This window comes from Nomia melanderi, chromosome 3 (genome assembly GCF_051020985.1).
Source record: "Nomia melanderi isolate GNS246 chromosome 3, iyNomMela1, whole genome shotgun sequence".
NCBI lineage: Eukaryota > Metazoa > Arthropoda > Insecta > Hymenoptera > Halictidae > Nomia > Nomia melanderi.
The window spans coordinates 15,214,393-15,231,083 of NC_135001.1; the positions used below are offsets into that span (position 1 = coordinate 15,214,393).

Sequence of the window (16,691 nt, forward strand, 5' to 3'; positions counted from 1 at the left end):
TTCCATCGTAATTGGCTTTACCCAGACCACGAATGACCTTTACAGTAGGTCATTGCATTCGTCTTGAAATACTCTATCAGAATGTAAGTAAAAAAATATACCGTTCTATTTAAAAAAAACAGAGATGACCTTCGTATCTCCTTGACGCCTCCACCTATTAAAAAACTGGTAACATCGGATGATCAGCACCAAATAATTTTGGCCTGATGCATTTTTTCCTCTTACCAATAGCAGCCAAGTTATTCAGGTGGCCGGTTTTAAGTGCCTCACCCTGTATACTACTCTACCGCTCAACTCCCACGCACTTCTAATGTTCAGCCCTCCCCCCATCACTCTTTCTTTCTTTCTTCCACATGTATCGCTTCTCACTTGCACCCTGTCCCTTGCATCCATAGCTAGCATTCTCGAAATCACGTATATAGACGTTTATTTAAACGATGACAATTTCTATATATTTTTCGTTGTCAACACAAACTTCGTTTTTTTTCAATATCTTTTCTTTTTTTCGCGTTTATTCAAAACAACGCATACACGCACGCTACACCCATACATATGCACGCATATCCATGAAGTTTACATCAATATTAACCTACACGTCTACACGCATATACTTTCCAAATCACATGATTCTCACGGTCCAGTCGGTCGGTTCTAAAAATTCTTTCCTTGCACATCTTCGTCCACTCAAGAACCACCCTGTCTACAGTCACACTTTCCCCAAACACACCGTGCGTCACCCCGTCGCAACATGACACCAGCCACACGCCTAAACAGTTGTCCATTCATACCTTAAAAACTAAATAATAACCTTCCGTTTCGATCGATCGACAGACTCATGAATTGCGAGTGGTCGTTGCCTACGTCGCAGCGCGTTTTCCATTCTTACATACATCATTGTCATTTTGGAAGAATATAATATGGAACAACGAGAGTAAATTTGAACAGCGGCAGTTAAAAGAGAAGCATCAAGTATGAAACAAACGAAATGAAACGTACAAACAGCAATTTATTACATCACTGTGAAATTTTTCAGAGGAACATTGAAGGTGTGGGGGTGTTTTTCATGATACGATATACAGACATCAATTCAAATCGATGATATAATAACTGTAGACAAATACATTGATATATTAAATGAAAATTCGCAGCGAACCATTTTAAAAATGGAGATCCAGGAAGATTTTTATTTCAACGCGAAAATAATTCGAAACATACTGCGAAAAAAATCTAATTGATTTTTGAAGGATTCAAATATTTAATGGCTGGCACAGAGTCCCAACTTGAACCCCATTGAAAATTTATGGGTTTTATTAGATACTCTTTATTTGTAAAAAGTTTGAATAATTGGTATTTCAGTGTTATTATTATCAATAGCTACAAGAGTTTCAATGGATAAATGAAATAATAAAACAAATTTTTTCAGATGCTTACATTCAAAATTTGAAAATATCGGTAAAAAGTAAATCGAAAATTTAATAAATAGTATTCTACGACGTTTAGAAGCCATAATTCAAACAAAAGGGGATAATATAAAGTAGCAATTTTAGTACTTACTTAATTTATAAGAAATTTTATTATGTGTCCACGTATTTTGTCCATCGAAAAATAACTGACTTTTCTTCTTAATATTGTTTACTTGTACAAAAATGTAAATATCATTTTCAATTTTTCTAAATTGAATTTGTTTAAATTGTCGGTTATTGTCAATATATTATAGTGGATATTGGTCGGTTCTGTATCGGTTCTATAATTGTTATTTTTTGGTGCTGAGAGGTTCATGAAATTATTTATTAATCTCGTTGTCACCGTTTAAAAGCTCTTTTTACTTTTTTCGTCTCATCGACATACACACATGCATGCACTTACAAAAAGATACACATAAACAATTGTCCTACAGAATTTTTTCAAAAGCTTGGGGTAAGAAAAAGGAACAAGTTATAGACATTTGAATCTAGCATTAAAAATATTGTTAAGATCACTCATTAAACTTTTTGTAACAATATTTGTATTGGCTAATACAATTAACACTTTATCTACCTATATGTAGCAGTAAAACATCAGTGATTAAATAATAAACATTTAATAATTTATCAATAATTTAGTTGAGTTTGAATTATCCTGATAAAATTATTATTTGAAAAAATATTATTAAGCTCCTTTGTAATATAATATAGTCATTAAAAATCTATTAACATGCTTATGACAAGTAAAGTGTTAAAATTGATATATTATAAGATGGAGCCTTTCAACAGTAAATTTAGAATATATAATTAGGAAAAGGTAGCAAATGTGAATTAATTATATTACTTACGAGTCTTGAATGAAAGAGCACTTACGGATATGTTTGAATTGCGCGAGCACAAATATCCATATTGAGAAGAACATTCGCAGATGTGGAATATTCCTGTAGAAACGATTTTGAATTAATTTTATGTACAACAAAAGTATGTATAATGTATATTAGTGATCATGATATTGTAGTTATATATATATATCAAGTGTGTATATGGTAAGTAATGTGTATAAGAAGGTACGATGAAACAAATACATAAACGTATAATTCAAATTAAACATCCGCTATATTGTTATTATTATAGGTACTATAATAAAGACAGTACAATTCTGCTTAATAAATCCATTACTATAACACTAGCTATGATTAGCAGAACTACATAAAAAACTTTTTCGAAATGGTAATTCTTACGACTTTCTAAAGTTTAACAAATTCCTTATTTTATATTACCCTAAATGGATACTGCTAGAAACAGTGATAATATAAAGTAAATGGTTCTACTTGCTTAATGAAAAGACAATTTTCTATGCAAAAAAAATATATCGATCCTGCCAGGATTCGAACCTGGAATCTTCTGATCCGTAGTCAGACGCGTTATCCGTTGCGCCACAGGACCATCTTGTTAAAACGTTTTATTTTTATTTTCATATGCGGTAACATTTTATTTACATTCCACTTAATATATTATTTTTTTCCTTTTCAATAGAATGGAAACAAATGATCTTCCAGAAACACATTGTGTCAATTTCTTTATTTCATTGTTTTATACATAGACATAAATGTACAATATCGATCGATAATACTGTTGCCTCCACAGAAACTTGAGTTATCGCTGTAATTAATACATCTGCGTAATTATGTTATATACATATTGCGATATAACTATTTTTTAATATGCTACATATAAACAGATCTCTACATTTATGATAACTTTCAACCAGTTACTATATTACGCATCTGTATACGTAGTAACCGTTTATGGCGACATGTGTTTAGTCTCGTAGAAGCTACATATGTATTTCCATGATGAGTAAGGGCTGGTACGCAGTATCAGTCAGATTTCGATTCGCTCTCTGTCCACTCTCGTTCGATGAAATATTCTTTAGTTTTTCATGACAGAGATGTTTAACCCTTAGCACTCCAGGTGTTTTGTAATCTATCAGCAACTGCGACTAATTTTTATAGTATTCCTAGCGAAAATGAGAAATGCTATAACATTTCTTCGATCTTTTATTTTCCTTTTCAGTTCAAAATTTGGATGTGCGGAAGATCTAATAATTTTAGGGTAGTTTCTTCAAGATTCATTAAAATATTTAATATTATAACTGGTGCAATATTGGAGCCTACAGAGTTCAAAGGGTTAAGTTACTGCCCTCGTGCTAGTAACTCGGAAACAGCATTCCTCCAATACTTTTACTCAGGAAGTTAGCCGAGACTGTGTGTGTTAGTAGTTCTATGTAGTGTTTAGTACAAACAGATAAAAGTAAATATAGGGAGGGTAACTTTTCACGAGGGGAGTATCATCAGATTGCCCGCCGGCACTCAGTTAGACACCCTTAGTTTATTGCGCATGTATGTAACACTACGAATTTCGGTTTGACCTAACTCTATCTTTCTTCGTCGAAAATAATAGACAAGGAAATATTTTCAAGCTGGTGTGAACAGAGCGGAGCGGACCGATAGTATGCATCGGGCCTTATGTTCAGTATAGTCGTAAGTTGCGCAATCAGGCCTGGGAAACACGAACGTTTCAATGAAAAACGTTACAATGTATGGTAGGCCTACCAATTACATACCTAAGTACAAGCTAAAAGTGCAACAAGACTACGTGTGTCGTAGTATTATATTGTTCTATACAAGATCGGGCATACTAACCTACTAACATACTAACACATACATAAAATTTTACGTGGAATGCAACGTTCGTTAACGTTGTTTGACGTATTTGTGCTAGAACATACGTTGCTTGGAACAGTAACGCTAAAACTATAAAATTTGTCTAATTTTCTTCTATTGTTACTATTATTTATATCCTGATAATATTGAAAGATGGCATCATTGCGACATAACATTAATTCGTTCGTTGTTCGTTATTTCTGAAAATTTTAAATGTCAAATATGGTTACCCTAATATGGGATACACGTTCAGTATCTCTGCATTTTCTGTGCTAACTAATGTAAGGAAAACAACCGTGTGTTGTGATTATTTACGTCCTTGACCTTACACGCAATTTCTAACGAAGACTTTGTAAACTTTCCTAAATGTTATAATTAAAATTATAATAAGTTTCTGACTTAATTTTATCAATTGAATATACAGGAAAGTTAAAGTTTATTACACTGGATACAAAATGTGTGTAAGTATATAAATATGTATATAATACTAATAATAACGCTTGACAAAACAAACACATTGGTACACAAATTGCTACACAGTGACGAAAAAGCAAAATTTAAGAAATTTCAAACACCTGAACGTTCACTGTATTCTAGCAATTAAATAATACTTTATTACGCAATGTAACATGAGTGTAATATACATAAATCATATTAAATAATACTTCTACTGAATAAAACTATACGATTTTTTATTTCCACACGTACTAAACCATATATACATACATGTAACCGTCACAAATTTAAAAAAAAGAAAATGAATACTTATCTGTTGCTTTCGGTAGTTGTTGGCACATTGCACTAGAAGAAACTTTGTATTTACACGTTTTCACTAGAGGATAATTTGCAGAACATTATTACAACAATGTAATTAGCTAAGTGCTTACATTTCATATAAGAATCAATACCGATAACAACTCTACGTTGTATGGGTGTTACACGATAATACTAAGTCCAGGACTACTTACCTACCATGAGTGTTCAACACGTGGCGTATCCGGTTTTTTCCGCTGAAGAACTGCGCATTTTGAATACAACTAACCATAAGTTCACAAGTGTGGGGAACACGGAGTGACGCGCTCTCGGGCGCTCATATAGTTACATTGATACATACATATATACTTCACTGGAGAAAACGCAGTGCATAATACGCCACACGTAAAACACGCGTGTAGCCCTGGCCTAAGGATTAAAATATAGTTTAAAATACGCATGATATGCCGGCGAAACAACCATGTCACGTTTCAGTCTACTCTGCTAAGGAATAAGATAAGGCAGACTCCAGGGAAGTCGTTTTATATACGACTGAGAGAAAGGGGGCAGAGCGGTCGCGCGGATTGGCCAAGCTGTACACGGTCTCGCTGCTCATTGGCGGAAACTGTTGGGTCTTATCGGATCCGACGGTGCGTTGTGTTGCCATTGTGCGTTGTTGGGTCTACTATTCTACGTTTCAGTGCTACGTCGGAATTGGTTTAAAGGAGTTGGCTTGCCGCTCGTGGTCCTCGAATATCGGTAGTTATTACGAACTGGTTAGATCTTAAATCTCATCCGACACTACACAGTGTTGTATTCGCTATAGTGGGCATCAAATTCGTGCTTGGCAACACTGGACTTACGTCATTTGATGCAACATTGAGTTCTCACATTATCAACTCTGTTTTTGGCGCCATTTGCAGGCCCAAAGTTATGCTTTCAATCATTCTTCTCTCACATGAAGCTAAAGGATTATCAACTTCCGATGATTATAACAGATAAGGTATGTGGTACTTTATATTCTACTTGAATATTTTAGTTTAAAGTTAATCTCAAGTATTTTAGTGTAATAGCTTAGAATATAATTCCAATTATTCATTTAGTAAATGAAAATATAAGTTCTAAAGGTGAATTAATTAAAGGATTTAATTTTATTTACCATAACTGGACAAATAAATAAATTAACTTTTTTCGATAACTTCTTTCGGTCAAAGTGCAAAATAACTACTTCCTTTCCGATTTCAATAATTTTTTAAGAAGCTGTAAAAATTTATATTGTGGACAACTTTTTTTTCTACGTAAAAACAGGCCGCTCCCGCTGTAAAAGTGCCCTCGACTGTCAAATAACTGATGATAACGGATCAATATTTATAGGGTGTTCTACTTAAAATCAGTACCATTGTTGAGATACATTTTTAATTTTGCTTTCGAAAAAATATTGAATTTCATTTTACCTTATAATCGCCAAAAATCATTCCAATCTGATTTCATTAACACATTGACGTAAATGACGTCTATAGACGTCCATTGCGTGTGCTTGTAAATGAAAACGACGTTTATAGCAGTCCTATATTTTTAGTATTATAAAACAATTTAAAAAATGTATATTACTGTTGAATTTATTACCCTCTAAATCCTTTAGCCTTCTTTTAATAATTGTTGGAAAAAACCAGCTTTATGTTCAGAATGCTTTGAGCCTTATCATTTGCTTTATGCTACAAATGTTTCTTAAAATTAAATTTTATATCTCTAAACGAATTTTTGAATTTTTCATAGGGTAGTAGAAACTGTTGTTTTTGTATCTTTCAATTTTGTGTTACATTAAAAAAGAATGTAAATGAAAATCATGTGCAAAATAAAATTGTTTATAAAAATATACCTCTTTTATTTTTTCCTGAATTCTTTTTAAAAAATATCGTTAGATACCAAAACGTCGATAGCCGTCTTTTGCGTATCAGAGAAATCGAAGCTGTGAAAAACAAATGACGACTGTAGACGTTTATCTTTTTTTAGGAAAATTTATTAAAAAATACAATAATTTTAATCTGTGAGTATGAAATCTTGATCGAACTCCCCAAGAACCAATTAATTGACAAAAAGAAAAAGAAGTGTGTTTTTGGAAACACTCACCGATTTCAAAATGAGCGTCAACGTGTTAAATACGGGAATGGAATACAAAACATCCCTTAGAACTTAAAACTTAAGTTACAAGCAACCAAAGTTATAGTAATTGATTTTACGTACATACTCTACAAACAGTAAGACCGAAATCGTCGCCCTTCACGCATCGACTCACCGACAACAATTACTACAATGAGGATCTTCGTTTCGTCACATCTGTATAGTTGTTGAAAAAAAATTGTTCAAAATATTGATTTCTACAACATATTAAAAAAAGCTTGAAAACCAAAAAATAGTTTTTTTGTAACTTCACCCTTTTGTTATGTGTGAGTTATTATTAATATACATCATGTCATAGTTAATAATATGGATAATAAGATTAATTTTGCAAAAAATATTCAACATCAATATCAGAACAGTTACTTATAACTATCCATTTAACTATTTCAACTGAAACATTGTATGTTTATTATACAAATATTCTTGAGATAAAATATATAACTTTTTGAAATACATAGTATTTATAAAATTTTTCTTTAATATAATAATACTTTCACATTTTCAAAATATTTACATTTGTTTCCTTACGAAATAAATTATAAAGATTACAGAAGGAAATAGTAATTTAATAACAGTACTCTATTTTGTTGAAACTTCTATTGCTAACATTGTTTAACTATGTAATACAGATACAATTTTTCGTATAAGTTATTTCGCTATTTATACATAAAAAATCTTTAATGTAAATATTCTTTCTATAGAAAACAATAGATTCATAGAATCTAAATGTATTATCTATTTTCTGTTTGGCATCTCAATCTTAACATACATTCGTACCTCACAAATTACCATTGACATCATTACTCAGTCCGAAGTTGTTAAGAAGTTGACGCAAGAAATAGAATAAAAAGTTGAACGTGTTTCTTCCGACATACCAACGAAGAAGAAAAAAGAACATCAGTATTTACGATCGGCGTCTGATATTTGTTTGCAGGGGTTAATGACCGTTAAGAGATGGCGCCACTTATGCAGACAGGCTACCATAGCGCAGAAGAACCGAGCAGATACTCGCTGAGGGTTCTGAAACGCAGCGAGAAATCTGTTTCTCAAGCGGACCATGTGGACGCTTCGAAGATAAACAGAAAAGAAGATTTCCTTCGCTGTTTGGGGCTTCAAATGAAAACATTTCAGTGCGTGTACATCGCGTCAGACGGCGTGCATGACATTAAAGCCCGAAACAACACCAATGGGTTAAAGTTACGTAACTGTAGTGTTGTCATCCTGGGGGTAACGTGTCAAATATGTGGCAAGTGTTTTAAGTGCAAAACGGACGTGAACGTGCACATGGCACTGAAACACGGTAAATGTTCCGAAAAGAAGGAAACGCGATTCATACAAGGTAACAGTGAAGTGTGTCAAAAGTTTTCCGAGGTTTCACAATTTCAATCTGTCACTAAAAAAAATCCCAGGACAAGGCTTCGACTAATTCTAAGGATAGGCGATGAAGTCGTCACTGATATCAGCCTAAAACGTAAGCATTTGAAATCGAAAAAATCAATAAATACTGCTACGCAAACCGAACCGGATAATGTTACAAAATTAATCACGGAAAATAGTGTCGGCGAAAGTATCGATCACTCTGTATTCGATAATAGTCCTTGCCAGTGTTGCACAGCGACTATCCGTACAACCAGTACCAATCAATATGTAGCTGCTAACATTGTTGCAAGCGAGGAAAGCGCAGGACGAAATGACAGTTGCTGTATGGAAAGGTTAACGTCCATATCTGAAAAGGATAACGATACTACGCTAAATTCGGATTCGTTCACATCGGATTTAACAAATACGAAAGGAAGTAATCTCGTTCCACAATATGATAGGGAAGCAATGTGTTCTCGACAGGAAAATAACTGTAACGAGTCTTGTAAAAGAAAATCTGATTCTTTTAAATCAGTCACAGACGTTACGAAAACATTTGTTGATACTGTAACAGTAACATTCCAGTCACCGTCGACAGACATAAACGGAAACGAAAAAGTGAGGGATCGCAACGAAAAATTATCGAATTCATCGGACGTAATTAACACAGTAAAATTAATAATGCCGGTAATACTCCCTATAATCATGCCGAGTCAGGTATCCCCTAAGAGCCCCGAAGACCGTCCACTGGCATCTTCGCAAGCCCGCCTACCGAAGACCGGTTTCATCGACGAGCAAAATTCTGACGACGAAGTGCAGGAGGTTCTTCGAATCGTTCGTGGCCACGACAACATCGCCAGGGAAATTAATCATGAGTCACCGAATCGTTTGGAACAGGAGATTCTTGCACGAGACGCCATCAGAAACATGCTCAGACTAGAACAACAAGGTTGGCATCTATTAGAGAAGAGTGGGAATGAACTGACGAAAAAAAGAAAACGGACTGGCGGGAAATTTGACACCAAGAACGTCGTCGGGGACGAGACTGGGAAAAAGAAAACAAAAATCGTCGGTTCCGAGAATAATGTTGTTAAAACCATGAACGAGAGGAGCAGTTCGAAAGAGTCCTTCGCGAAGGCTCAAAAGCCGGGTCACGATAAAATGTCTATAGCAGAGAATGCGAAGGAGAATGTACTTATGTGTAATGGAAGCATTAATATTCCGACGGAAACGCTGCTGCATCATTATGGTATAAACTACTACAGCGACGTGTGCGAGATAAACAATAACAGGGAGACAACGGTTCAGGAACCTGTTAGCGGTCTTTTAGCTAATAGACCGACTGTAATAGATCTAGTCAATGACACTGAGGAATAGAAAACGATCGAAACAATAGACTAGGTGAACGGTACATGTAATGTTACAGGAACGTCGCTATCTTGTAAAGAGATTAGGTTTTTCAAGTTCAATTAACAAACTATAAATAGTTTTAAATAACAGGGAAGATCAGTGATCCAAATGTAGCTTTCGCGGCTAAAACTGATGCAATATGTAGGGGACAAGGGATATGCACAAATTCTAGGGTATGGCTGCAAGCGTTTAGCCATAGTTATGGAATGACTGAACATTATCTCTAGAAGAGTAAGGAGAATTATTCATTTATTCTGTAACTCTGACGGTTGGTCAATTATTCGTAAACTGAAAAGTCACAGGGGCAAGGGGACTCTTTGCTTACAATGTTTGGATTTGCCTAGGTGCCAATACCTGTTCGTTATTTGCCGCGTGGTAGTAGCAAAGGACGGAAACAAAACTGAATACTATATATCATCACTATGATACGAAGCGAATATTGACGTTGGATTTCGTTTCGAATTTTGTTCCCTACTATATTTTATGGAAGGACCGGATGTCGTGTATGGTCAATTTCCCTTGCTCTCATGTGACTTTTTTCACATCCGATATTAAAAAAAATTATATGTTTACTAAATTAAAAGCGATTCTTCAATAACTAATTTTGAAGATATAAACGACAATAAATAGTATGTTCTAGTAACATACAGGAGAAAAATAATATTCAATATTTTAAAAGCAGTAGATTCGAGAAGCCGTTTGCCTTCGCCCCTCTTAGTTTTGTTAAGAATAAATAAAGTAAAGTATCATTAGTTTAACCCTTTATATCCTGAAGGTACTTTAAACCACCATTTTCATTGTAGCGTTGTTAAAAACGAATGTTTCGAAGTACAATGAAGAAGTATAGTTTTGAAGTATAATCAACTGGTATAAACTGATTTGGTTTAAAGTATCTATCGTTATATGTATTTACGCGCAAATGATACTACAAATATTTATAAGATTCAGGACATAAAGGGTTAATTTCAGTACAAATTAAAATTAAAAAGTGGTTATTAACCGTTGTAATAGTTGAAGCGTTCAAGTGCCATTTTTTCCTTTTCTCTGTTTTCTAGTTATTTGCTGTTATGCTATATCAATTTTAAATGTGTCCAATTTTGAAAATTCTGATTTTCAATACTGAGTATTATATGAATGTTAAAATTAAAATATTCGTATTGAAAAATAATATTTTGCGGTTTGTACAACGTGAAAGTGAATAATTGCGCCCTGACATTTGTAGTGAGGGTAAAAAATTGTATTCAGTTTCGAAATATAATAATTATTTTGTTCAAACTGCATTGAGTGCACGTCTACGAAGACGCGTAACGGTAAAAGCTGCATGATATCAAAAAGGGTAACTACTTTTATACGAGGCTATCATAAATGCCAACTATTGTCTCTCTGAATTTGTTTCGGTGTTAAACAGCTGCTAAGATGTTACATTTGGTAACTTATTAGTTTTCATTATCGTCGTTACTATCAGCAATCTTATGTAATTTTATATTACACTATTTTAGTTACATTAATATAAAATTAATTTAATTTAAATTTACGAAAGTAGCTTCGTACGATTTAGCTATTGTGATTACACTGTATTATCATGTTATGTTATGTTACAATACTGTATTATATAGTTCGGTGATACATGTATTATTATTACTTACCAAATTTGTAGAATATTATTTATTTAATGTTAATTAATGAAATTCCGCCTTTGCAGATACTGCTTAGTGAAAACGATGTTAATATTGATTGATGTGTTGTGTTGTATGTGACGAATATGCGAGTATGTGTGGAACGTAATGTATAGTTTTCCACTTTTATACCCTTTTGTAATAAATGCTTATAAAATGAAAATATAACTGCGTTTCATTTTGGAAAGTGGAAACTTTTATAACCTCGATTCCGCTTTTCGAAACAATTTTATAAAATCGATATTTATTGCAATTAAACTATGAATTTCCGTTGTAAATGAAATTTCTTTGGTATAATTTATAAAAAATCAAGTTAAGTGAGAATTTAACACATTCACATTAAGGTAACACTAATATCAATTGTGTTTGATTGTATTTAATTGTATTTGATACAAATGCATAAATATTTATAAATATGTGTTATATTATATTTATAAATATAATGGTTATAAAAAAATCAAAGTTAATATTTAAATACATAAGTAAAAGGATCAAAATATAAATATATTTCCATCAAATAAGCAAGAAATCACAAAGTTTTATATGGAAAACGTGTTATTAAAAGACAAATTATGAAAATATACAATATTGCTTTCGTGTAATAGTAAAACGGAAATATTGAAAAATGATAATTCAACTCAGTTACAACAATCGAACTGAGGAACGAAAACTAGAACGCATATTTTATAAGATGCTTGCTCCCTTCTCGAAGGTGCTCTATTCCTTGTGCTTTCCGAAGAATTACGAAAACAAACTACGGGCATTACAACTTGAAGGTTTTATGAATATTTGCTAAAACATATGACACATGAGTGCTAAATACTATTGCTTGTATTTAATAGTTAACTTCATCATAATTAAATGTAAATTATAATAAAGTATCACGAGATGTATAGTGAAAATTTGAATGAAGAAAAATCAATTATAATTCAGAGTCGTATGTTAAAACAGATTACATAGTACATTATCATTTCAAAGTTCTAATTTTATTTTTGCAAATTTGTCTAAAACTATGAATTTACATTAACATCCATAATGTACATACGATATTACTGAAAAATTAAAAGTTAAATTATTAAAATTAACTCTCGAATGACGATTTTAAAGATTTACCTATTATAATTTAGCTTCTTACCTATCTACGCCTAATTTGCGTTCCAGTTGACTGTACATATCAGACTATGAACATAAGAAGATCAACTCATCTCGTTGGACTACGTTTGAGAAAATATCTCGAAAAATTAGTAAATAACGTTTCGAATAGTCCGAAACTTCGCTATTTACGAAATCATTGAAAACACCCGCCATTGAAGGGTTAATATGTATTAAATTTAAAATAGCATTTAGAAATACCTATATATACCGAAGTACCATTTACAAACATATACTAATAATACTGGAAGTTTAATTTGAAATTAACGCTGAATCTACTGTATGTTCATCTTTTACTATAATGAATATTTCAAAAAACCGAAAGAAATATATTGCTACAATTTTCATAACGATTCATAACGCTAATTAATCATATTAAACGCTCGATAGTTCTAGTATTAAATATTAATCGGGACTGTTCATTTGTCACCATATTCTTCTCCCGCAGCTTTCACCCTACACGACTTACCGGTTTTCGAAGGGGATGTAAGTGCTGCACCGGTTCCGGTAGTTCCTGCTGGATCAGCGGAAGTTTAACGGCCGACTCATATAGCCCGTGAAGGGGCGTATGTATGTCACGCGTGAAATTCAAGGCACAATTGAACTGCAAGACGAAGCAACGCATTGCACGGCTGCCCGGCACGAACTGATAAGACTGGAGAACCGCGTGGCTCTCCACCTCTCTTCAAGGAGATTCGATCTTCCTTTCCATCTTCCGTCATCGGAGAGAAGAGACAATTGCGCGCGGCCGCGGGGTTGGCCCTTCGTGCACGCGGAGAAAGGAGTTCGATCTGCATTTTATGCGGACGTTGTTCGAATCTAAGTGACTTCAAATCAAGTTTTCGCCGGAGAAAAATGTTTTTATGGAAGAAAATACGTGAAATATACCTGTTCTGTCTATGCGGTGGGTACGTTCTGCGTGGATCCGTTTTACGCGACTGACGATCGCGTAAATAGTCTGTCAGTGCAAAAGAAAACGAAATATTGGGGAGAGAAGGCGACGTAAGTTTTAGAAATATATATCCATTTTACGTAGCTTAATAAAAAGGTAATAACAATTGACATTCCAGAAAATAAAAGCTTATTTTATTAGGTGTCACTAAATAATTACCGCGTAAAATAGAGACTCGCGTAAAAAACTTCGCGATCATCGTCGCACGTTTGTGACGTTCAACATTTTGACAGGCAACTACAAACACGATTCGTTGTGTTTAACGATATATTGTAACTACATACGAAAATTGTCATTGAAACTATTTTTAAAAGCTATTGTTAAAAGTTACTGTGTTCGGTGTAACAAATGCCGTTAGGATGTGCGTTAACACGTTGATTGCCACGAGAGCGTTGCCTTTCGAGCGTTTCGTATCGTAATACTTATCGTTTCATGACAAAAGCAAATAGTATTAGAAATATTCTTAATAATTTAATTCTTAAAATTAAATTCTCAAAATTTAATTCTTAAAAATTCTTAATAATTTAGTATCACAATACATACTGCGCTATTATCAAGCTACTTATGTTACCAAGTACTTTTACTCACCATCAATATTCTTATTATAATTAATAAGATAAAATATAAGCAATTTAGGAGCTTCGGTTATCGGTGACCACCATGGCAGTTACCGTTTTAATGAAAATATTCGGACACTAAGGCCGCCCGTATTTGTCATCTTTTTATCACGTACTATACAGAAAATAAATGCGTGCTTCAATGTTTGCGTGACTCGCTGTACGTGTCACTTTTAGAGCTTATGCTCATGAGCGATGCGATCTCACTGCAGTGCCACAGCGATTATTTTGAAGCAACGGAGAAACAAAGTTCTTCTATCTGACAGAAAAAGGATAAGAGAACTTTGCGTCTCTGTTCTTCTAAAATCGCACAGCGTTAATGCTGCGGCACCGCGACGGGATCACGTCGCTCGTGTGTCTAGACTTTTATCGATGAATTTAAACGCTGTGGTTTCAATACCTCTTACAACAGACTGTGAAGGGTTAATTTCCCTGTCCACAAATGGCTGCATGTCTGCACCTGGAATTGGAAATCAACATACTGTAGAAACTATAGCCGACAACATGAATTTCTGGTTGCATTTAAATGTATTAAAGCATCATTTGCGTGCATCGAGTGGTGGTAAGACAGACGGTCATGGGGGCTGAGCAGGATGTACGCCCTTCAAAGTTTGCAATACTTCAAAGTTGTATAAAAAAATGCAGATACCCTCCGGCCTCGTTTTACACGAGAAATCATAGTCCTATATACCCGTAATTATTATTACACGATAATTATAACTGAGCCGTTTGTTTTGAAAGTGGTTTAAGTTTCCATTTTTCAAAAAACTCAAGTTAATCGTTATAATGGTAACAATTCTACATAATCTTTTTATTCTTTAATATATTTTTCATCTTTTTTAAGTGGATTTAAGTTACTTTCAAAATAAACGGTTTAATTATTGGACACACCGTCTTCTCCAAGCTCTTGCGGAGAAAAGTGTTACAATGATTTTGGTAAACAACGTTTCTTGTGAAAAATATCGAATTTCATGTTACATTAATAAATTTTACAATTTATGACACTATTTCCGCGGTATTGTTTATACGCCGTTTGAATTTAGTGAAATTAAAACATGAAAATGTATTTTTGTTTTTTGAAATGTCATTGTTAGATCGTGAGTGGAGTATATGTTTCGTTCAAGCTTTTTATTTTTTACAAGTATCTTTATTTATTAAACGTGTAAATATTTTAACCAGAATATAATAAATTTTTACGTTAAAGCGGAAATGAAAAAAATAAATAATAATAATATAAAAAAAATTTTAATGGAATGTTCATAGAGAAAATATTCTAGTTTCGATACTCTTCTTTCAAAATTCTATATGCTGCGTTTAAAATATTTCTCATACCATTCAAAATAAAAGACGTATTTAGTCTTAGATTGGACACCCTGTACAATTACCGATAGATGAATTAGATTTTTTTTGTAACATGAGTTATTCCAGTGGAGAAAGTAAATCTGCACTAAACCGCATAAACTTGAACACTTTCTTTGTTGCACAACCGTTCGCCGCATTCAAGTGCAATGGCGGTCGTTGTATCATTGCTCTTACAAAAAGCCGAATAATTAAACGTACCTAGTTCGTGTTTAAGGAGCTTCAATGCTTCAAACTGATATCGAGTTGCCCCCCGACATTTTTTTTTATTCAATTCACGATTTAATTAATTCTTTTAGTTTAAACGTTACACATTTAATTTAAAATCTTTACAGTAGAACGGTGATTATTCGAACCGATTGGGTGACAAATCCATCCGGATAAATGATGTTTCGGGTAATCGCCTTGAAAGAAACAAATTTGTGAACATAAATTAATTAGAAATTAAACAGTTTATAAATATAGTTTCACTATATTCGTATACACTCAATAATATTTTATTTATCCTCAAATTTTATCACTACTATATATTTTCCATTTAGCATTTATAATAAAAATGAAATCTAATCGTACACATTAATCTTTTAGCTGCGCTAATAGATACTTTTAATCTAAATGTATGATAAATCCATAAAAAATTAAAGGTTGATATTTTTAGTATTTTATGTTATTTATACTAATACATATGGCTATGTGTTATATAAATGGCATTATTTTTCTTCGAAATTTTGTTATATGATAAGAAATTTACTTTTAAATTTAAATTTAATACAAAAATATTGATTCAAATATATTCTAACGTCGTAGTAAAAACAAAAAAAAATCTCAGACAGAACACTAAAATGGGACACTCGAAGCGGGAAGAATACGTGTTTTAAAATCTGAACATTGGCGGGCACGTACTTTCATTCGCATAATCGAACATTTGCATAATTAGTGCTTGGATAAATGACGTTCCACTGTATATCAAATTAACTTCGTAGACTCGTGTGTAGTAGACATTCTACTTTTAGAATTTCGTGTTTGTAATCGAAACTGCGATC

General features: G+C 33.2%; 2 protein-coding genes and 1 non-coding gene across 8 annotated transcripts in view; 1 reads left to right on the forward strand and 2 right to left on the reverse strand.

Annotated features, from left to right (window-relative positions):
* Positions 1-5,259, reverse strand: part of LOC116431730 (uncharacterized) — a 29,311-nt gene extending 24,052 nt beyond the window's left edge. For 3 of the 4 annotated variants that reach the window (XM_031987560.2, XM_076366307.1, XM_031987557.2), the window contains exons 1-2: positions 5,158-5,259; positions 2,337-2,404 (exon numbers count right to left, since the gene is read on the reverse strand). In XM_031987560.2, the coding sequence (XP_031843420.1) occupies positions 2,337-2,404; positions 5,158-5,234 (145 nt within the window). In that variant the 5' untranslated portion in view covers positions 5,235-5,259. The remainder of the gene's footprint in view (positions 1-2,336; positions 2,405-5,157) is intronic. The other variant, XM_076366308.1, reaches the window with a different exon arrangement.
* TRNAR-ACG (transfer RNA arginine (anticodon ACG)) lies at positions 2,837-2,909 on the reverse strand. Its single transcript has one exon. It is a non-coding gene; the product is annotated as a tRNA-Arg (tRNA).
* A 361-nt stretch (positions 5,260-5,620) lies between the features above and the next one.
* Positions 5,621-13,313, forward strand: LOC116431732 (uncharacterized). Of its 3 annotated transcripts, XM_031987567.2 has the most exons (3): positions 5,621-5,701; positions 5,866-5,945; positions 8,058-11,722. In XM_031987567.2, the coding sequence occupies exon 3, from the start codon at positions 8,078-8,080 to the stop codon at positions 9,857-9,859; it is 1,782 nt and encodes a 593-aa protein (XP_031843427.2). In that variant the 5' UTR covers positions 5,621-5,701; positions 5,866-5,945; positions 8,058-8,077; the 3' UTR covers positions 9,860-11,722. The 3 variants fall into 3 exon arrangements, 1 of the variants encoding a protein (XP_031843427.2); XR_004235994.2 differs by lacking the exons at positions 5,621-5,701; positions 8,058-11,722 and adding an exon at positions 6,251-6,547 and having other exon boundaries at positions 5,798-5,945; XR_004235993.2 differs by lacking the exons at positions 5,621-5,701; positions 8,058-11,722 and adding an exon at positions 13,169-13,313 and having other exon boundaries at positions 5,809-5,945.
* Positions 13,314-16,691: the final 3,378 nt, after the last annotated feature.